This window comes from Heterocephalus glaber, unplaced genomic scaffold (assembly GCF_053883595.1).
Source record: "Heterocephalus glaber isolate CG9 unplaced genomic scaffold, H.glaber_assembly_v1.0 deba00001444, whole genome shotgun sequence".
Classification (NCBI taxonomy): Eukaryota; Metazoa; Chordata; class Mammalia; order Rodentia; family Bathyergidae; genus Heterocephalus; species Heterocephalus glaber.
This window is the reverse complement of record NW_028258297.1, coordinates 8082278-8103298: the sequence shown is the minus strand read 5'-3', so window position 1 is coordinate 8103298 and position 21021 is coordinate 8082278. Positions and strand designations below refer to the sequence as shown.

The following is a 21021-nucleotide window of genomic DNA, read 5'->3' as shown; positions in this document are numbered from 1 at the left end:
CAGGGAGGTAAAGTCATACAAATACTGTAAATATGAACCACTTCCTCAGAACTGTGCTTAGAAAGGGCAGGTAAAAGAAGCAGTTTAAAAAAAAAAAAAGAGGTTCACGATCCCCGGTACCAAAAAAAAACAAAAAAAGAAGCAGCAGTTTTAAAAAGTACAGTGAACTCTCGAGTTACAACCAGCCTGACATACCAATAACAGGTTATGACTGGAATTTTAGTTTTAACTTATGAACAAAGTCTTGAGTTACAACCTGAATGCCAGACGCTTGTTCTTCCAAATGGTCTCAGATACAGACTTAACTGTTAAAGAGTTCTGGAAAGACCATTATTACAGCATCCTTCCCAGGGTTGAGAAATCCTGGGCCAGTGTCTCTCTAAGGACACTGAGATCTGCCTCTTTACAGGAAAGAGACTTGGAAGGCTGTGTAGAGGAGCCTGAGCCTTCAGTTGACCAACTTGAGTTACAACCAACCCTCATGTTTGAATTGATTTTGTAAGCCAGGGCCCCCCTGTATGTGATGATTGTGATAGGTTGCTGTTTTCCAGAATCCCAGAAGAGGAAGGGGTATGAAATAAATAATAGCATTAGTTATTTACTACTGTGGCATGAAGTCATGACTTTCATTTGCTTTTTTCCTCAACTGCTGGTCACTCATTTGTGCAATTTAACAAACGTTTATTGAAAGATTTCCGAGTGCTAGGCATTGTGCCAGGTGCCGGGGATGCAGAAATAAACAAGAATACAGTCTAGTGAGATCAACTGAGAAAAAAAAAGCTATGTGTTAAGTGCTATGATGAAATTATTTACAAGGCTTTATAGGGACATAGATGGTTACCTCAGTAAAGGCAGAGAAATGTTATGAAGGTTCACTGATTATCTGTTGGTGTGTAACAAATCACCTCAAAACTTGGCTTAAAATAACAACCAGTGGGGCATGGTGGTACACTCCGGGAGGCTAAAGCAGGAGGATTGCAGTTTCTAGCTCAGCCTGGCCAATTTAAGGACTTAGCAAGACCCTGTCTCAAAATTTTTTGAAGAGCTGGGGATGTAATTCAGTGCAAAGGCCCTGAGCTCACCCCCTAGTACTGAAAACGGAACGAAACCCTACAATAGCCATTTATTCTCTCGTGGTCTCTGTGGGTCGAGTCAGGGCTTTAGAAGATCCTGCTTTGGAGAGAGTGGTGGTGCTCTTGTGCTCTTGCAGTCAGATGGTGGCCGGGGCTGGAGTCATCTACAGGATCACTTCCAAGGTCGCTTACTGCTGTGGCAGGCAAGTTAATGGGGCTCCTTGGGTGTCCTCATGACCTGGTGGCTGGATTCTTCCAGAGCAAGTGATGGAAGAGCCCATGGGAAAGCTGCAGTGCCTCGTATGGTCTGTCCATGGAAGTCACATACAGTTAGTGCTGCCACAGTGTTTTGGCTACAGCCATTAGCTGCGGTTTGGTGTGGAATGAATGGGCTTATGCAAGGATATGGGTATCAGTATCAGAAGGTAGAATCACTTGGGGCTATCTCAGAGGCTGGCCACCTCTGTCATCTATGATAAGCTGTTATTTGAATAGAGTGTTAGTATGACTAGGAGTCTGGCAAATGGGACCAAAAGAATAGAAGCAGAGAGTGCAGTACACTGGGCAGCAGATGGAAGTGCAGGGTGGTGGGAGGCGTGTGGAGTGTGGACAGGGGCTAACCATGTCAGACCTCATGTTGTCAGAGAATGGCTCTTCCTCTGGGGGTGCCAGCAAGATGGTGAGAGGTATGCAGCAGATAGTGGGGTTCATTTGCCTATCTTGGCAGTAAGCAGCAGCTGGGAGGACAGAGTCCCTGGGGAAGGTGTTGGGGAAACTCACAGGGGGTGTGACTGCCCAGGAAGACCTCAGAGTGAGAACAAGGCACAGAGGTTTGCAGATGTGATAAGGACTAGAAGCCAAGGAGAAAAACTAGGAAGAGAAACCAGTATTTTTACCTTTACCCTGAAAAAAAGTGCTTTCATACTTTTTCCATTTTCTTAAAAAAAAAAAAGCTCAGATTCAATTGAGCATTTATTGTCTGACTTAATTTTCAGCATTTATAGCAGCCACATTAATCTCTGACATCAGCCTTTCTCAGCTCCCAGCTCCCAGCTGTGTGCTCCTCTCTCCTCTTAGCATTCAGTGTCCCCATCTACTCACAGAGAAGTCATCTTCAGGATCTCAGGATCTTAGCAGCTGCCAGGATAGTGTCTGTGCTTGTGCTGGTTACAGACAGCTTTTGTGTTTCCTGCCAGGTGCCTGTGAAAACCACTTGTGTAGCAGTAACAACCCTGCTTGGTTGTCAGCACAAGAGACAGGATTGTAGGTCAGGAGCATAGGAAGGAGCCGGGTGTGATGGTGTTTGCTTGGGATCCCAGCACTTGGGAGGCTGAGGTAGGACTGCAAGTTCAAGGCCAGCCTGGGACACATAGTGAGACTATCTCAGGGGAAAAAAGGGAGTGAAGGGTTCGATCCCTCTGACCACAAGAGGCCACAGGAAATGGACAGAACTTTTCCCCCTGCCTACAGCATGAACTTACAGTGACATCTAACCTTTGCATTGTGAACAAACTTTGTCTTACAGGAAATTGCAGGATTGGCAAATAGGAAGGAATATACTGGAGACAGCATTAGAGGACTGGCGCCTTTAAGCATGTTCATTTAATTTTTAAAAATTATTTCTGAACATCTCAAAAGTGTCCAAATTAGTCTTAGTTTTCCAAAGTTTCTGCCTCTCAGTACCCCTGTAATGTCAGGAGGGCAGCTATGGTGATGTGGCAAACTGCTTGCACTGTTTCTGCCAACTCCCCTGGCTGCTTGCTGGAAGGTTTCCATAGCACCCAGAGGCAGGAAAAACCTGCCTGCCCAGCTTACCAGTATCACATCTGGCCCTTGCTGGGAGATTCAGGGGCAGCCTGTGGAGGAAGTGAAAACATATGTATGTATGTATGTATATATGTAGAGCTGACCCTTCCAGGCTAAGAATAGTGTCCCCTGCTCCTCCCACTCTTCTCCCCTCAGCAGCCCCACGTCCTGTCAGCCTGCAGCCTCTGTGCTGCCATGTCCACCTGCCACACATGTTCCTGACAGGCTTTGCACTTCCTGCTCCTTCTCCCGGGCCCTCCCCTGGGCAAGCCAAGGACTCCATCACTTGCTTCCTTTGATTTTTGCTCAGCTGTCACCTTGTCCTCAAAGGACTTTTCCTGACTGCTTGATATATTTAGCCCCTGTATTCTAGTGCTCCCCATACTTTTATCTTGCTTTGTTTCTCTCATACTACTGCAGTTATCACCATCTGTTTTTCTGCTCTATACAGTGTACTAGCCCACCCTTCTTTTCACTGCTGTATCTCAGCCCTCAGAACCATGCCTGGATCCCAGAGTGCTCAGTCATTGTTTGCTGAGTGATGCATATGTGGGAGGCTGCAAGGTCAGGAAAAGGGAGCTGCACATTGAGAGTTAGTTATCTTCTCAGCCCCTTCGGTCCTCTGTGGCCACATGTAGCTCATTGCTTCCATTTCAAGTACCCTCCCTCCCTTGATGCTTTTACTCTGCCCTTCCAGAAGCAGTAACCTGGGTTGGAGATTTAGCTCAGTGGTTCCGCCACCCGTCTCACAAGCGAAAGGACCCAAGTTCAATCCCCAGTACCAAAAAAAAAAAAGACTCAGAAGCAGTAACCAAATCACCATCTTAGGGGTCATCCGTAATGTAGAGTCTTTCTCGTGATCTCATCTTGGATATGTTACATTGAGCCCACATAGGTTTTCATGGATAAATACGAGATTTTGGTACACCACAATGTCGAGGGCCCAGATACTAACAAACAGTAACTTTCCAGAAGTTACCAGGACCATGCATTGCCTAAGTCTGAGAGTGTGCTAAGGGCCTTATTCAAATTATCTCACTTAATCCTCATAATCTTGGTAAGGCATAGGTGTTACTTCATTTTAGGTAAGAAAACTGAGATTCAAAGAAGTGAAGTGAACTTGCCCAGAATTATGACAAGTGGCAGTTGGCAGAGCTGGGAGTAGAGTCCAGATCTGACTGGAGACCTCTTCCCCTTCCATCCCAGTGCAGAGGGTGACCTCTAAAGTCACTGTACCCTGAGACTCACAGCAATAAGCTGTCCCAGGGGTCCCAACTAGTAGGTGGCAGAATAGCCACACTAGGTCGCATTCCCAACCCTGTCCACCTGGCACCCCGGGTAAGGTCACATGGTGTTGTAGTAGCACAGTGTTGGGAGTGTTACAGGACTGTGTGCCACTCTCTTCTAGGCTTATTTTCTCTCATATGAGTACAGAGATGGGAACTTCAGAATGTGTTATGAGGATTGAATGAGGACACATGAGTTTTAAAACTTCTAGCTCACAGATGGGCATTGCAGTGCACACCTGTAACTCCAGCATTCTGGGAGGCTGAGGCAGGAGGGTTGCAAACTCAAGCCCAGCCTGGGCAGTTTAGTAACTCAGCAATGCCCTGTCTTAAAAAAAGAAATGAGGGTGGGGGGATGTAGCTCATTGCAAAGGCCCTGGGTTCAATCACCAGCACTTCAAAGAAAAAGTAACAGGAGCACTTGGGATGAGAAGGGAAACCACCCCTCCACATGGAATTGGGCAACTGTGAGTTAACTGGGTAATTATGCTCTTTGTAGAATGCACCTGAGTAACCATGACAACTTCTGCAATCTCACCAAAAGAGCATAATGGACTCAGTCCTGCCACCTGCCCCCCCTGCTTCGTGTAAATCCTGCTTGCTATATTCCCAGGGGAACTCCAGTGGAATTAGCCTCGTAAATGTAAAAAGAGGTATATAAAGAAGCACAAATTTCTATTCGGGGGTCTCGAGACGACAGAAGTCCCTTCTTGAGCCAACAGCTAATAAAGCTGCATTGCACGTATCTCCATGTTAGAGTGCTCTGTCCAGGGTCCTCACAGTTTCCTGCTTCAGGGAGAGAGAGGCAGGAGGATTACTTGAGCCCAGAAGTTCGAGACCAGCCTGAGCAACTCAGCAAGACCCCATCTCACAAAAGTAGAAGGAAAAACAATGTGGTAGAACCGACTGCTGGTGTGGGAAGGCCCATGGAGGGCAGGTGGAGGTGTTTCCCAGAAGCAGAACTGAGTTGTAAAAAGTGATTCCTCAAAGATTCTGGCTCACGGAAACCTGTTCAGAGGCTTGGGTGGCAGCTGGGCTGCTTTCTCCCAGAACACTGCCCCGGAAGTCTGTGTATCTGGTTCTGCTTCTTAGTAAGCAGGGGCTTACTATTGTTTTGAGAACATTGGTTTTCTAGAGTCTTCAAAGTGCATCCTTTTGGAATGTTCACATAGGAGGGTTGTCTTCCAGATTCTTCTTTCCATCCCTTCTATCCTCTTCAGAAGACTCCACAATAAGAAAGAGAAATAGTGTTGTGGCAGAACAGAGCAGCTCAGTGCCAGTGTTACAGCTCAGAGGCATGGCTGAGTGTTACAACTCAGTGTGGCGGCTCTGGAACACAGCTCTCATAATGTGAAGACTCAAGAATCTGATGGTCAGCTGAAGAGGTGGAGAAAAAAACCCTTATTACATGGGCTCAGAGGAGTCTGCTTTTACCAGAAATGGGAGCCTCCTTATATAGGGATTTACAGGATAGGTGAGCATGCTCAATTAAGCAGGGGGCGGAGTTACAGAACATACTTGAAACACATGCTGTGTGAGCATGCTCACTGAAGTGGAGGGGACAATTACAGAACATTCCTGAAGCAGGGGGGCAGAGTTGCAGAACATTCCTGAAACACATGCTATGTGAGCATGCTCACTGAAGGGGGGGTGGAGTTACAGAACATTCCTGAAGCAGAGTGGTGGAGCTACAGAACATTCCTGGGAAGGGGCAGAGCTTAACAGAACCTTCTTGTGAGGGGGCAGAGTTTAACAGAACATTGCTGAAAGGTGTCACAGTTCAGTCACAAACCATTTTGATACATTGGGCAGGAGCCCAGCAGCACAAACTTATATTTCCAAAACAAAACATTCAGTGGGGAAAAAGAAAAAGGCAAGGCAAGAGCCTGTCTTACTGAGTAGCACTTCTCTACCAATAGTCCAACATAAAATGGGTGGAGTGTGGCTTTTTCTTTTCCTCATCCCTCCCCACTGCTGGCCAACAGCGCAGCGCAATGTGAAGGCCTTGCCTTCCAGGACAGGGCTGTGTAGTGATGCTGTCCTTTGCTCTCCTGACAGGCAGATAGTTCTGGAGCAGATGAAGCCTGAAGCGCCTTCTAGCTGTCAGAGGTCAGGATAGTAAAAATCTAAGCCTGGATCTGTGGAAGCTGCCAGCGGCTCAGCACCATGTCAGGTGAAGCACAGCTGGGCTCTCATGAGGAGCCATAGGTGGGGAACTGGCTTCTGTTTCCAAACACAGCCATCCAGACAAGAGCAACACAAAGGGGAAGGGAGGCTGGCTGCAGGTCTGGGATGGGTACTGAGACACTCTCCTCAGGTCTTCACATTGCCCAAATCGCCTCTTACTGAGGTAGAGGAGGAGGCAAGGAGATGGAATCTTAGTATGTTTTGTAACATGCAGCTGCTCTCCCCCGCTTCTCCTGAAGTGTGCTCCTTTCCAGGAGTTTTCTTCCATCCCATTCTTCCCACCCTCCTGCACTCAACAGCCACTGTGCAAGGGAGGGGATATCTGACTTGGATTTTTGCCTCTGCGTCTTCTTGATTGTTCTTTCCCTGGTCCTCTGTGGTTGTAGGAGCCCACATACCTTCTTCCAGTGGTCCCTTCTCTGCACTGACTCCAAGCATATGGCCTCAGGAGATCCTGGCCAGGTCCACCCAGGTACAACATGGCGCAGCCGGGCACAGCTATGCTGTGGGGTGAAGGGGCCCTCTGCAGGTGTCAGGTGGTGGGTGGCCAACTCCAATGTGTTCACCAGCAGAGATGGGATCTTAGTTTCATGAGCCTGTTTGAATCAGTGATGAGGTAGGAGGAAGAGTATTATAGGGACACAAATGCATAAAACATGTTTTTAAGCTTGGTATTAGCAACCTTTGAATTCTGAGAACAAGAAAAATGATAGAGTTCAGACCAGGTGGTCACTCTGTACGTGGACAAAGAGCAGGCTTTATGAAAGGTTATCCTTTGGTCAGGTGGAATTTTAGCAGTCAGCCATGGGAGTGGCATCTTTTAGAAACTGTAGTCTCAGGTTGGGACACAGATGCCTTTCTTCCTAATTCTGTTTCTAGAAGGAAGACTCAGCAGAGCAGTCAGAGTTCTGCTATGATGAGTTCGGTTTTCGCATGGACAACGAAGGTAAGATTGAGCCCTGTGCTGTCTTGCTGATGTCCTTGAGAACTCACACTTCTGTGACTCGAATTCCACTACACTCAACCTCTTGAGCTCTGGGTCTCACTGCTGCAGATGTATGGACAAAAGCATATCTTCGTGTGATGCTGTTATAAGCACCATATATGGAAACCTCTGGGTTTTTTGGATGGGATGAGGGATTGAACCCAAGGCCTTCCCACTGAGCCACATCCCCATCCTCACCCTGGCTAGCTTTTTAAAAAAAATTTGAGATATTCTTGCTAAGTTGCCCAGGCTGGCCTCAAACTTGTGATCCTCCTGCCTCAGCCTCTCAAGAGTGCTGGCTTTACAGGTATGCGGCACCATGCCTAACTGTGAGTAAATTTTATTACTCTTCATCTGATAATAAAAGCAATAATATTCATTGTAGAGAAATTGAAAAATACAGAATTTTAGCAGGATAAAGATTAAAACAAAATCAGGCCGGGGATTTAGCTCAGTGGTTTCACCGCCTGCTGCGCAAGCGCAAGGACCTGAGTTCAATCCCCGGTACCAAAAAAACAAAAAAAACCCAACAACAACAAAAAAAGATTAAAACAAAATTAACCTCTAGTCCTAGTGCCTGAAGATAACTGCTGACATGATAGTGCGTTCCTTTCCTGGCCCTGTGTGTGTGGTACTTTCCATAATTAAGAGGGCGCTGTGTGCATATTAATTACTTGAGCATGGCCTGTGTCAGGGTTCCTGAGCTGCACACACTCCCTGGCTCATCTGGTCTCTAGCCTAGCGTCTCCTCCAGCCATCTTTGTGCAAGTGGGCTCTGACAGGGTGCGCTGGGGGACTGTGGGGGCCGTCTAGCTGCCCAGATAGGGTGTACTGTCATCGGGCCAGAGCTGTGGCTATAGCAGTTGTCATCTTCAGGTCATTCATATTTCCACTTCTAACATAATTTGCCTTGTTCTTCTGACCTGCTGGCAAGTGTAAGTTAAAAGCAGAGGTTGAAAGGGACATAGAAAACTTTCTAGTGTGATGGGAATTGTTATCTCACTGCTCAGCACCACACTGAAACAATGTTACATCTAGTTTGTTCATTGATACTGGTCAGAAAGTGCACTTAAGATCTGTGCCTTTCTGTGTGGAGTCCTGGACTAGAAACCAGAGGCAGCCAGGGGTGCATGTAGCTGGGAAAGGGTAGTAATGTGTGCAAAGGCCCCAAGGCAGGGTGGATTTATTGAGCAGGAAGGCCCAGGTCATGGAATGGAAGGAGCGAGAAAACAGTGGCAGGGGGTGAGGATGGGGCAGGGCTGGGAGCAGCGCATGACAAAGCCTAGAAGGCCTTTGGCTTTGAGTCTGAGAGGAGAGCCCAGTGGGGTTCTGAGTGGTGACTTGGTCCAGTGTGTTGCTGAAGGGCTGCACCAACTGCCATAAAGGCCATGCCGTGACTCAGGTGAGGGGCTGTGGCATGGCCTGGGCCAGTAGGCCCATTGTTTGCTATGGATTGAGTGTGAGATCTTGGGGAGGAGCAGCCAGTGGCTCTGGGGTTGAGCCGGAGCCTCTGGAGAGTGAAGGTGTTGTTTCAGGAACTGGGTTGTCTTTGAGGAAGAGCTGTGCAAGTGGAGCACCAGGAAGCGGCCCTATGGTTTGGTTTTGGGGGCAGCACCTGGCCTGGAGACAGCTCCGGGCCCCACTGGGAGCTGCTGGCAGCTGTGGGCTGTGGGGGAAGGGCACAGGATGCCAAACCTGCTGTCCTCCCACTGTTCTCCTGTGGCGGCAGGTGCCGAGCCAGGGTCCAGTCCACTGATGGAGGCAGCCCTGGTGGAGGACCCCCCACAGAGGCTGCGGTGGCAGGCCCACCTCGAGTTCACCCACAACCATGATGTGGGGGACCTCACCTGGGACAAAATTGCTGTCTCCCTGCCTCGCTCTGAGAAGCTGCGCTCCCTGGTGCTGGCTGGCATCCCACACAGCATGAGGCCACAGGTGAGACACCACGGGGACCCACAGCAAGCCAGAGTGCTCTGGCCTGGGTCCAGTGTCACGAGAAAGACGGTGCATGTGTGGCTCCTTCCCTCAGCTGTGGATGCGGCTCTCCGGGGCCCTGCAGAAGAAGAGGAACTCGGAGCTGTCCTACCGCGAGATCGTGAAGAACAGCTCCAATGACGAGACCATTGCTGCCAAGCAGGTGACACAGGGCAGCTGAGGGGCTGGTCGGGGGAGACCATGTGTGGCCTGCAGGAGGAAGGTGTCCCCTGGTTGGTCTCCTTGGCAGGCCTGGCAGCCCTCACACCCATGCATGTCTGTGGAGGAAACTTGCTACCCTGGGTCCTTCATTGGCTGCCGGGATAACTGGCTAAAGGGCCCAGTGTGTGGAGAGACACAGAGCAAATAGGTCCTCATTGGGAACAACAGGGATCTAAATACAGATCCAGCCCCCGGGCCAGACCTGTCTTTCAGTAGGCCAAGCATGAGGTTCCCAATGACTGATGGAATACTGAGATGGGGGGGGACCTTCACGTGCAGTGCCAGGAATCCCCATTCTGGGGTTTGCCTCCCTCCCTGGGCATCAGTCTCACAAGGCCTTCTTGTGGGGTGGTATGGCCCCCAACAGATCGAGAAGGACCTGCTCCGCACCATGCCCAGCAACGCCTGCTTCGCCAATGTGAACAGCATCGGGGTGCCCCGACTACGCAGAGTCCTCCGGGCACTAGCCTGGCTCTACCCCGAGATTGGCTACTGCCAGGGCACGGGCATGGTGAGAGCCGCCCTGGGAGGGCTGGGGACATACCCAGGGTCTTCTCCAGGCCCATGGTGGGGTGTGATTCCTTTCTCTCTGGCGTAGGATGGGATGTGGGCCTGACCTTGAGAACCCAAGAGGGCTGCGCAGCTGCTTCTGCTGTCAAGTGGAACTCAAGAGCCTTTTGGTGTCCCCAGGAGGCTCTTCCTGATTGGTCACCCTACAGGGGCATCTGCTCTACTCACCAAGACTTGGGTAGAAGCCCCTTGTCCTCCTGCCTGGCCAGGTAGCTGCCTGCCTCCTGCTGTTCCTGGAGGAGGAAGACGCCTTCTGGATGATGTGCGCCATCATTGAAGACTTGCTTCCTGCCTCCTACTTCAGCACCACACTGCTGGGTGTCCAGACTGACCAGCGGGTCCTGCGCCACCTCATTGTGCAGTACTTGCCTCGCTTGGACAAGCTGCTGCAGGAGCACGACATTGGTGAGGCCCAGGGGCAGCCTCCTCTGGGCCTGGGGTCCTGGGATACAGCTTCTAATTTTGCAGCTCTGAGTCCTCAGAACACATTCTGTAGAGGGGTGGTGGCCAGGCCGTGGACACAGGCATACACAGTCTGTGTCAGTCCTGTTCCCTAGATTCCCTGACCTCTTTCTACCCCTTCCCACCCTCCGGTTTTGCTGCTCTTGGGGAGGTATTCTCCCTTCCTGCCCACGCTGCCTCTGGCCAGCTGTCCCAGTCCCAGTCCCACTGACTCCCGTGCCTGTCCACAGAGCTGTCCCTGATCACACTGCACTGGTTCCTTACGGCCTTCGCCAGCGTCGTGCATATCAAGCTGCTGCTGCGCATCTGGGACCTGTTCTTCTATGAGGGCTCCCTGGTGCTGTTCCAGACCACACTAGGCATGCTACGTCTCAAGGTGCTTCCAGGGTCCCTGATGAGTGGACCTCTTATGGGGGCTGGGCATCTCCCCAGTGGCCACGCTAGAGGGCACTGGTCTCCAAGGATGATGGTGGTTGCGAGCCCCCCACCCTCTCACTGCCAGGAAGAGGAGTTGATCCAGTCGGAGAACTCGGCATCCATCTTCAACACGCTGTCAGATATCCCGTCACAGATGGAGGATGCAGAGCTGCTGCTGGGGGAGGCCATGCATCTGGCTGGCTCCCTCACGGATGTGGCTGTGGAGACCCAGCGCCGCAAGCACCTGGCTTACCTCATTGCAGATCAGGGCCAGCTTCTGGGGACCAGTGCTGCCACCAACCTTTCCCAGGTGCGCTGAGCAAGGAAGTCCTGTCTCAGCCCCCAGCATCAGGCCCCCATAGACACCCGAGGCGAGGGCTGTGGGGACCCTGGGCCCTTCCCTATTCTGCCACTTCCACCTCCCCAACACTCCCAGGGCCCAGCACAGCTTGTTGGTGGCAGTAGGGTGAGCAGCCCCTCGGTGGGGTGCATCTGGTGCTCGGTGGGCGGAGGATGGGCTGAACCCTGAGCTGACAGACCCTGAAGAGATTTCGGCACATTCCCCACTGAGCCGCTGTCCCGGCTGCAGGTGGTTCGGCGTAGGACACAGCGGAGAAAGTCCACCATCTCCTCCCTGCTCTTTGGTGAGTCCTGGAACAGCTGCCCTCAGAGCTGGTGTGGCTTTGCACCTGCTCCCTAGGCAACTCTTTGTGCCCCTAGGGGAGGATGACCTGGAGGCCCTCAAGGCCAAGAACATCAAGCAGACAGAACTGGTGGCTGACCTCCGAGAAGCCATCCTGCGTGTGGCACATCATTTCCAGTGCACAGACCCCAAAAACTGTAGCGTGGTGAGTGGGGGGCTCCCTAGGCCTGACCTGGGGGCTGTTCTTCCCCAGTACATTCCTGGGGCTGAGGCTTCTCCCTCACAGTTGTCCTTTCTGTTCATACCGCTGGGGTTTTTTTGTTTTGTTTTTGGTACTGGTGATCAAACTTGGGACCTTGCGCTTTTGAGGCAGGCGATGGAACCACTGAGCTAAATCCCCGGCCCTATACCGATGTTTTTATTTTGAGACAGGGTCTTGCTAGGTTGCCCAGGTGGGGTTCAAAATTGGGACCCTCCTCCCAAAGCAGCCACACCTGGCTTGTCTACATCACCCTGTCCTCGCAGGAGCTGACTCCAGACTATAGCATGGAGAGCCACCAACGGGACCATGAGAACTATGTGGCCTGTTCACGCGGCCACCGACGCCGGGCCAAGGCCCTTCTGGACTTCGAGCGACATGATGATGATGAACTGGGCTTCCGCAAGAACGACATCATCACGGTGCGTGGAGGGCTCCGCACACATGCAGGCGTGTACACACCCTGCCGCAGCTCCTGCCCCTTGCCTGCCAAGGGCTCTGCTTCTGAAATGCAGGGTCTCAGCTGGCTGGGTGCTTTGGGCCTCACATGCTCAGGCGCCTGAGCCCCGTCCTGCTACTCCTCCCATGCAGATCGTGTCTCAGAAAGACGAGCACTGCTGGGTGGGGGAGTTGAATGGCCTGCGAGGTGAGCGTGCCCTTCCTCCATCTGGCCTGGCAGAGGGGGAGTGGGCTTTCCTCCTGGGTGAGCGTGGCCTCCAGGTTCTGCATGGTCCCTGGGGGCAAGGGTCAGATGGCCACTAGTGCCCCTCATGGCCTGTTCCTCCACAGGCTGGTTTCCAGCCAAGTTCGTGGAAGTCTTGGATGAACGGAGCAAAGAGGTAAGAGGTGGGCAGGGAGGGGCTGTTCCTGGGTGCTCCCAGCCTGGGCCATCCTCCTCCCCAGCTTCGGGTGGGGACTGGCACTTCTCAGGCCCCGTCCTCCACCAGTATTCCATTGCTGGGGATGACTCTGTGACGGAGGGGGTCACAGACCTTGTGCGAGGGACCCTCTGCCCGGCCCTCAAGGCCCTGTTCGAACATGGACTGAAGAGGCCATCCCTGCTTGGAGGTGCCTGCCACCCCTGGCTGTTTATTGAGGAGGTGAGCAGCAGCACACACCGAGGTGCTCTCAGGCCACCCTCGCGGGGTGGAGGAGCTTGCAGGTGGTGCGTGTGCTCTGCAGGACCAGGGCCTGGACTGGCCACCCCACCCCCACACTGGCTCTCCTGTCCGCCACAGGCCGCGGGGCGAGAGGTCGAGAGAGACTTTGACTCGGTGTATTCCCGCCTCGTGCTCTGTAAGACCTACAGGTAACAACCTGGCCCACCCACCCACGCATCCTGATGGGACCAGGGCCTGGCATGTGGGCAGTGCTGAGCTCTGGTCCCCTCAGGCTTGATGAAGATGGCAAAGTCCTGACCCCAGAGGAGCTGCTGTATCGGGTAAGCAGGGCCACTCTGGCAGCCACTCAAGACCTCTTCTGGCCAGTGGGGCACCCAAGTGACAGCGGTGCCCTCCCCAGGCTGTGCAGTCTGTGAACGTGACTCACGATGCAGTCCACGCACAAATGGATGTCAAGCTCCGCTCCTTGATCTGTGTGGGGCTCAAGTAAGTGTAGGGAAGGTACCCTGAGCGGGACCGGGCCTGTCTCGAGTCCTGGCCTTCTCCACTGAGGGTGCCCAGGAGCTGCTGTGGGGCGCATGGGGGGCCATGAGGGCCGGACCCCGAGCAACCCTCCTCCCAGCCTTGTCCCCAGTGAGCAGGTACTGCACCTGTGGCTGGAGGTCCTCTGCTCCAGCCTGGCCACCGTGGAGAAGTGGTACCAGCCCTGGTCCTTCCTGCGAAGCCCTGGCTGGGTCCAGATCAAGTGTGAGCTCCGGTGAGGACCAGGCAGGGCCCTGGCAGGGCAGTGGTGGAAGTGAGCAGTCCATGACGAGCGCCTCCCTCCCCACAGCGTTCTCTGCTGCTTTGCCTTCAGCCTCTCCCAGGACTGGGAGCTCCCTGCCAAGAGAGAGGTGAGTGTGTGGCTGTCCCAAGAGGGCAGGGTGGCCCAAGGAGGCACTGCCTGGCCCCATCCTCCTGAGCAGCTGTCCCGTGCACAGGAGGAGAAGCAGCCCCTGAAGGAGGGTGTTCAGGACATGCTGGTGAAGCACCACCTCTTCAGCTGGGACATTGATGGGTGATGCTCCTGCGGCCCTGCTGTACCCACGCCTCACGAAGCCCTCAGGCTCCTCCACCCTCAGCAGGAAGAGTGAGGCGCCCAGATCAAGATGTGGGGCGCACGGAGGGAGCTGGTTCAGGGCTCCCCACTCCAGGCTTCTACTGTTGGCTGGGGCAGAAGGTGGGTGCCCGGGGCAGCACGCTCTCCCAAGAGTGGAGTCAGGGTGAGGGCCCTGTCCTCCCTGGGTCCTTAAGCAAGTGCCAGCTGCCCATTGCAGTTTGTAGGAACCAAAAATCTGGTGAGGGTGGGAAGCCGCCTTGGACAGTCTTTGCTCAGGAAGGGGGGGTGTTAAGGGCCAACAAAGGGCCCTGGGCCTCTTTGGGGTGTAAATAAACTGTCTTTGAGAAAGTGCCTCTGACCTCTGTTCAGCCAGGGCAGTGGCTGCCTTTTCTGCACCAGCCTGGCTCCTGCAGCCTAAGTCAGCCCTGTGGGAAGATAGGATTAGGGTCCCCGTGTGGGCCCAGGATGCATCACCAACCCCCCCACCCCTTCCGTGGAGAGACGACATGGACTAAGTTGGTTTTTGTTTTTATTTTAAAAATTCACACAGTTCCCACCTTTGTCCCAGCACTGGTTTTGGTGACTCCACCCCTTTCCCCCCATGAAATAGTCTAGCAAGTGAGGCCAGTGGCCCCAGGGGAGGAGGTGGGCCTATAGCGGTAGTGGCCCTTCCTGTCCCAGGGCTGAGTTGGCTGCAGTGAGGAAGGGGATGGCACATGGGCAGGGGGGGATGCTCCTGGGGTGAGGGCCAGGGAGCCCCTCTGCCCTTGTGGCACTAAGGGGCCAGGCAGCAGGGAGGTGGGCACGGGCTGTGACGGGTGCCTGCATGTCAACACATGTGAGGGGGGACCTGGGCAGTTGGCCAAGCCACATGACACACAGCTCAAGGTGACCTTGGATCCAGCCCCCAGCACTCCAGGCCCTTCTATATGTGAAAGCAGGGTGAGGGAACTGCACCCATCTCCTGCGCCCCTAAAATATATGTAAATATTGTACGTTGATATATAATATAGAAGTATATACACCTGTACAGAAAAGTTTTGCCACCAACCTCTAAATGGACACACTACACCAAGACGCTAACATGGCAGGAAGCTGCAGAGCCCTCGGCCCAGCTGACGGAGGAGACACCCAGGAGCCTTTCTTCCTCACAAAGGGGGAGTCCACTGCCCACTGCTGCAGCCCGACAGTGCACCTCTGACCTCAGAAAAGGAGGTCAAATTGAAACGGCCCTGGCCAGGCCTCTAAAGCCCTAGCAGAGACCCAGAGATGCTGCTAGGCAGCTTCTCCTCTGCCCTGGGTGAGCCAGAGCCAGCAGCAGCCCCTCCGCACCACCCACACAGGGAAGGGCCAAGTGGGGACTGTGATTGTCAAGACTCACAGCCACACAAAGCTCACTGGCTCCAGCCTGTAGCTCCCCACCTTTCAGCCCCTTCCCCACCCCAGTCTCTGGGGCAGAGAGCTACAAGCAGGAGTCCCAGTGCAGCTGCAGATCGTGGCCATCGAGGAAGTCTGTGGAGAAGAGGCTGGGCGCGGCAGTGCTGAGGGGCGCCAGGCTGAGCACGGGACCACCTGATGAGAGCTCCAGCCAATCCATGCTGTCCAGGTGGCCATCGGCCAGGTCCAGGCCCACACCGCTGTTAGGCTCAGGGGCAAAGTGCAATTCCGAGGTGTCCATGGGTGATGGGGGGTGGTCCAGGATGGCAGAGCTGCTCAGCATCTGGCTGTGGAGGTCATCGATGAGAGACAGGGGCTCCGGCCCCTCATGCCCACCAGTCAGCAGGGGCAGCCCTGTGCTGCTCTCCAGGAAGTCCTCCAGACGCCCAGGGAGCACGGGCGAGCCTGGGGCAGGTGGTGCAGCCTGGGGGAGCTCAGCAGCAGGCAATGGCTGTGCTGCCAGGGGGGACCCACAGGCTGCTGCAGAAGGTGGCTTCTCCTTCCCTGGTAGAGATGGTGGCTCCTTGAAATCTACTGAAATTTCTGCCAAGTGACAGAGTGAATTAGTGTCAGAAACCAGGCCTGAACACAAAGAATGACAGCAGACCCTTTCCTCACACCGTAAAGAAAAATACAACAGATCAGACAGAGGTAAGCACCAGAACTATGAGACTGACAAAAGGAAATCACGTTAAATTCCTAGTAATTTTTGAGCTGTAATACCAAAAGCAAAGTAGACTGCCAAGAGTGAAAAGGTTTCTTATAGAATGGAAGGAGATATTTGCAAATCTTTTTTTTTGGTACCGGGGATCAAACTCGGGACCTTGCGCTTGTGAGGCAGGCGGCAGAACCACCGAGCTAAACCCCCAGCCCTTGCAAATCATATTTAATAAGGAATTAATATATTGAAAATACATAAACAGTAATAACCTGATTCAAAAATGGGCAAAATTGACATTTTCTCCAAAAGAGATACAAATGGCCAACAGCACATGAAAAGACGTTCAACATCTGTAGTCAAAGGAATGCAAATCAAAAACCAAGATGATGCTGCCTCACACCCACCCCAGCAACCATCAAAACAACAAAGTAAGTGCAGGCAGCCGAACCTGGGGGCACACAAGGCACTGGGACAGCAAGTCTGAGCCAGCCTGGATGTCAGACCAAGAACCTGTCTCAAAAAAGTATTGGCAAGGGACAGGGTCACTGGTGTTGGTCACTGGGAGACAGAACATTCACGAGGTCCTGAGTTCAGTCCCCAGCACCAGAAAATAAATGTTGGCGAGGATGTGAAACTGGAACCCTGCAATACTGTCATTAACTGTGAAATGGTCTGGCCACTTAGGAACACAGATGGTAGGTTCCTCAAAAACAAAACAAAATAGGGCCAGGGATTTAGTTCAGTGGCATGCGCCTGTCTTGCAAGTGCAAGGTCCTGAGTTCTATCCCTGGTGGGGGTACATACAGCTCGTTTCTGGCTAAGTTCCCGAAAGAAGTGAAAGCATCTCCACAAGATATTCATGCACTGACAGTGGCACTATGCTCGATAGCTAGAAGGTACAGCAACCCAAGTGCCCACTGGGGGCGGAAGCGGGGGGGACATCACCCTCAGTGAAATACACCAGGTACGAAGAGACACTGCTTCTCCTTACACAGGGCACTTAGTCACTCAGACACTGGAGAATTGGAGTGTAGGGGCTAGGGAACGGGCCCAGCAAATTTTTAATAGGTGTGGCTTCAGTCTGAGATGAGAAATGTGCAGTGGTGATGGTTGCACGTTATGAATGTATCTAATGCCACCCAATAGTGCATCTGGAAGTGGCCAGGATGGCAATTTTGCTCCACACCCTGTACCACAACAGAAGAACCACACAGAACAGGCTTGCTCTTGCTCCTGCCCCTACTCCCGTCCCAGCCTGTGGCTACTTCACCAGGAGGAGCCTCAGCACCTGTCCTGCTACCGCCTTCTCCTGGAGTCCTTGCACCTTCCTGGCCCTTTGGGGAGAGGCATCACCCTCCTCATCTAGTCTCTGCCATCCCTTAAATGCAACAGTTCAAGGATGGTCGCTTGCTCCCAAGGCTTGTGCAGGCCTCACCTGAGCACCCAATCCAGCCGTCCTCAGAATGTCCCACCCTGCAGCCTCAGGGTCACCCATGCCTTAAACACCTGGGCACCATGACAGCCGAAATGCTCCCTAAGGCTTGAAAAGTGCTGACCTTAGCACTGGCTGCTATGGAAGCCTCATTTGAAACCTAAAAAGCCCAGTGCTGAAGCATGGCTCCGTGGCCTGGCGATCGCTTCCTTTACTTGCCCCCTGGCACTCAGGCCTCCTCCTGACAGCAGCTCAAACTGCATGCTTGCTGCATGGACCCTGCCAGGTCCACATCACATACTGGCCTTGCCCGCTGCGCAGGGAAGCCCCCAGGCTGCTCCACTACTCCACAGTCCTCACCCCTCCCTGCTTCGAGTCTCTCTGTGGGACAGGTCCTCTGCAAGAAAAGCTCTGCACAGCCACCGGCCTGGGGCTGCCCAGGCAGAGAAGAGTGGGTATGGGCCGAGGCTCCATGTGATCCCATCTCTGGCTTCCAGGAGGTCACCTCTGCCCAATCCTTGGCCTCTTCAACTTGTCCCTGTCCCCCACAAAGATTGGGCTCTGTCACTGGTCCCCTGCTCTACCGGCTTCACTCTGGAAGACTTCACCACCCACTCCCAAACACCTACCCCCAGCCAGCACCTCTCCCCACCATGCAGTCTCTCCCAACACAGCACCTCCAGCTGAGGCTGCCTCCACCCTGTTACCTTCATCCTGGTGCCTCAGCCCACAGCCCTGGAGCCATCTGTGGCTGTTCTTTCCTCCCCGCCTACCCGAGCAAAAGGCCAAGCTGGGCCTTGCCTCACCCAGACCCCTGTGGCCTGGCCTCCAGCAGGCATCCTACTTCCACCGCGTGCAGCCACTGTATCACAGCAAGGATCTCTCCAGGCCCTCCAGACCTGGCTGTGGCCTCCCTCCCTTCCCCAACATGCTGGGCACCAGCCTCCTGAGCTCCTGAGCACCCTGGGCCAAGCCCTTCTGTACATCTCCTGTGTGGGACTTACTCATCCTATCTACTACCCCTGCCACACTAGACTTGTGCTCTGCACAGGCAGACACCCTCTTGGGGGCAGTGAAATAACTGAGTGCTACGGCCGTGCCCTCCCAGGTCGCCCTACCCAGTCACAGCAGCCCGTTGACAAGGCCTCCTGTGCTGTTCAGTGCTCAACCACGGGCTCCAGACAACCCAAGGACAGAGAAGGGGCCGGGGAGGTGCTGCGGGGCTGGGCTTTACCTCCACTCTGAATCAGAATGTCAAACAGGTCATCCATCTGCTGGCTCGAAGAACCATTTTCCTGTAGGACAAAAGTTAAAAAAAAAAAGATGAAACTCTAAACATGGGGTCCCCAGTGAGCAACCAGACCCCTACTCAAGCCCCTTGGCTGTCTCCCACCAGCCTGTCCCTCCAGGTGGGCCTGGGGGCACCTCCACCTGGCCAGTCCCAGAACCTTCTTCACCTGTTTGGGCTGCTGGGTCACAGCCTCCTTGTAGCCAGGTGGCTCCTTCTTCAGCAGAGAAGCTGGGGTCCCGAATGGGGTCTGTGATGGGTGCTCCAGGTCCATCTGGGCAGGTGGACCAGGGGCCGGGGAGCCAGGCTGTGACAAGGCCTGGATGGGAGAAAGGGAGATGGGGTTGGGGAACCAGGGCCAGGCTGTGCACTCTGGGCAAAGCCAGAGGTGCACAGGCTTCTGGGCAGCTTCCATGGAAACAACTGTGGAAGCCACAAGGTGACCGACGGGGTCCTTTGGGGGGAGCAGAAACCACAGATCGGGGAGGGAGGGACTTTGGGCCAACTCCACTCCCTCAAAGGTCTGGGTCCTCTTCTGCCAGGAGCTGCTGCTCAGCAGCCTCACCTCTGGCTTGGGTGGAAGATCTGGGTTGTGAAGGTGGTGGCAGCAGGGCTGCTGGCCTCTGAGGGGAGTACCTTGAGCTGGCACTTGAGCTACACAGTGGTCCCCAGCTTGTCCCCCTGCAGGGGATCCCTAGATCTTACCCGGGCCCACTCCATGGAACAGTGGTGCAGGGCTCCTGGCCGCTGCCAAGTGCAGAAAGGCTCTGGCTTCAGTGGAACCACATGTGGTGGCTCCTGTTGGCTCCGGGGTCCCCTAATTCCCCGGCCTCAGTACCCCACCTCCTGGGGCAGTTCCGGAAGGTTAACAGGAAGATGGATGAAACCAATCCCAAACGCCCTCCTGCACCCCAGCTACCTGCAGGGGGCTCCCGCCAGGCAGGCCCGGGCTGTCTGTGTTCTTGTTGGTCACGGTGAGTACAAGGTGGGTCCCTGTGGCATCAGTGACAAGGGTGGGTGGCGTGACACCCTGGAGAAGGCTGCTGGCCTGTGAGCCCAGGAGCAGCTGTGTGCCTGGCATGGGCTCAGGTTCGGGCGCAGCTTCCTGCTTCACAGCCACGGCCCTGGCGTCTCCGTGGTTGGCAGCAGGGACCGATAGGCCAGGGCTGAAGGGGCGCGCAGCGGCTGGGGGCTGGTGGCTGAGGGGGCAGCTGGGGAGCCCACCTTCCTGCTTCACAGGGGCACCGGGCTGCTGCGCACGCTTCTCCCGCTCCAGCTGCAGCCGGAGCAGCTCCACCAGCCGCTGCTTCTGCCGGAGCATGCGCGTCAGCGCCTCGATCTGCCGGTCCTTCTCCTGCAGCATCTGGTCCTTGTCCAGGCCCTCGGGCTCCCGCGCTGCACCCTCCTCCTTTACCAGCACCTGCAGCGGTGATGCCTGCAGCGTGAGCTGTGTCAATGGCGACGTCACCGTCTCACCAAAGGCGTCCCCGGGCGTGGAGTTCTCATCGCCCGTGCTGAGCAGCGAGCGCTCTGAGGGTGTGGGAGACACGGGGGGCGTGGAGCCAGTGCTGCCGAACTTAACCACACCATTGCTGGTCACTGTGGCCACCACCACCTCGGCCGGGGCCAGGCCTGCGGTGACCAGGGCCGGCCCCGTGCTCAGCCGGGCCGCTGGGAAGGCGACCACTACCTCGCCAGCCTTAGACAGCAGGGAGGGGGCGGTGGGAGCCTTGGGTGCCCCAGGCACCGGGCCAACTTGGTCCTGGTAGGTGCGCAGGCGCTCGATCAGCTCGGTCTTGGTGCCTGAGACTGGCAGGGACCGCAACTTCAGCTCCTGCTTCAGCTCTGCCACCTACAGGGGTAGAGAGCGCAGCAGAGAGGACTGACAAGGGAGCAGGGCCCAGCAGCAGGATGGGCTGCCGAGGACCAGGGCAAGCAGCCTGTAAACCAGGCCTGGTCCGCCCTGTCCACAGAGCCCTCCAGGGACCTGGAACCAGGCGTCCTCCCTTTCACCACCTTCACCCCAATAGGGACTGAACCCCTAGCACAATGGCCAGTACTTGGTAACTACTTCACTAGATGTATTAATTCTATGGATG

General features: G+C 54.4%; 2 protein-coding genes across 13 annotated transcripts in view; one reads left to right on the top strand and one right to left on the bottom strand.

The window, feature by feature from the left end:
• Positions 1-14452, top strand: part of Sgsm3 (small G protein signaling modulator 3) — a 42765-nt gene extending 28313 nt beyond the window's left edge. For 2 of the 8 annotated variants that reach the window (XM_004845548.4, XM_087213437.1), the window contains exons 2-22: positions 6224-6338; positions 6739-6824; positions 7232-7298; positions 9067-9272; positions 9367-9474; positions 9901-10044; positions 10313-10508; positions 10796-10941; positions 11068-11292; positions 11572-11626; positions 11703-11830; positions 12151-12306; positions 12476-12530; positions 12674-12723; positions 12832-12984; positions 13123-13193; positions 13277-13325; positions 13406-13491; positions 13640-13762; positions 13838-13898; positions 13986-14452. In XM_004845548.4, coding sequence (XP_004845605.2) covers positions 6332-6338; positions 6739-6824; positions 7232-7298; positions 9067-9272; positions 9367-9474; positions 9901-10044; positions 10313-10508; positions 10796-10941; positions 11068-11292; positions 11572-11626; positions 11703-11830; positions 12151-12306; positions 12476-12530; positions 12674-12723; positions 12832-12984; positions 13123-13193; positions 13277-13325; positions 13406-13491; positions 13640-13762; positions 13838-13898; positions 13986-14066 — 2253 coding nt within the window. In that variant the 5' untranslated portion in view covers positions 6224-6331 and the 3' untranslated portion in view covers positions 14067-14452. Of the gene's footprint in view, positions 1-6223; positions 6339-6738; positions 6825-7231; positions 7299-9066; positions 9273-9366; positions 9475-9900; positions 10045-10223; positions 10509-10795; positions 10942-11067; positions 11293-11571; positions 11627-11702; positions 11831-12150; positions 12307-12475; positions 12531-12673; positions 12724-12831; positions 12985-13122; positions 13194-13276; positions 13326-13405; positions 13492-13639; positions 13763-13837; positions 13899-13970 lie in introns of all 8 variants that reach the window. The other 6 variants (XM_021258954.2, XM_087213434.1, XM_087213436.1 and 3 more) reach the window with 5 other exon arrangements.
• A 168-nt stretch (positions 14453-14620) lies between these two features.
• Mrtfa (myocardin related transcription factor A) overlaps positions 14621-21021 on the bottom strand; it is a 199486-nt gene continuing 193085 nt past the window's right edge. For 4 of the 5 annotated variants that reach the window (XM_021258947.2, XM_021258949.2, XM_021258948.2 and 1 more), the window contains 4 exons: positions 19842-20774; positions 19092-19241; positions 18869-18929; positions 14621-16084 (listed from right to left, as the gene is read on the bottom strand). In XM_021258947.2, the coding sequence (XP_021114606.1) occupies positions 15567-16084; positions 18869-18929; positions 19092-19241; positions 19842-20774 (1662 nt within the window). In that variant the 3' untranslated portion in view covers positions 14621-15566. Of the gene's footprint in view, positions 16085-18858; positions 18930-19082; positions 19242-19841; positions 20775-21021 lie in introns of all 5 variants that reach the window. The other variant, XM_087213433.1, reaches the window with a different exon arrangement.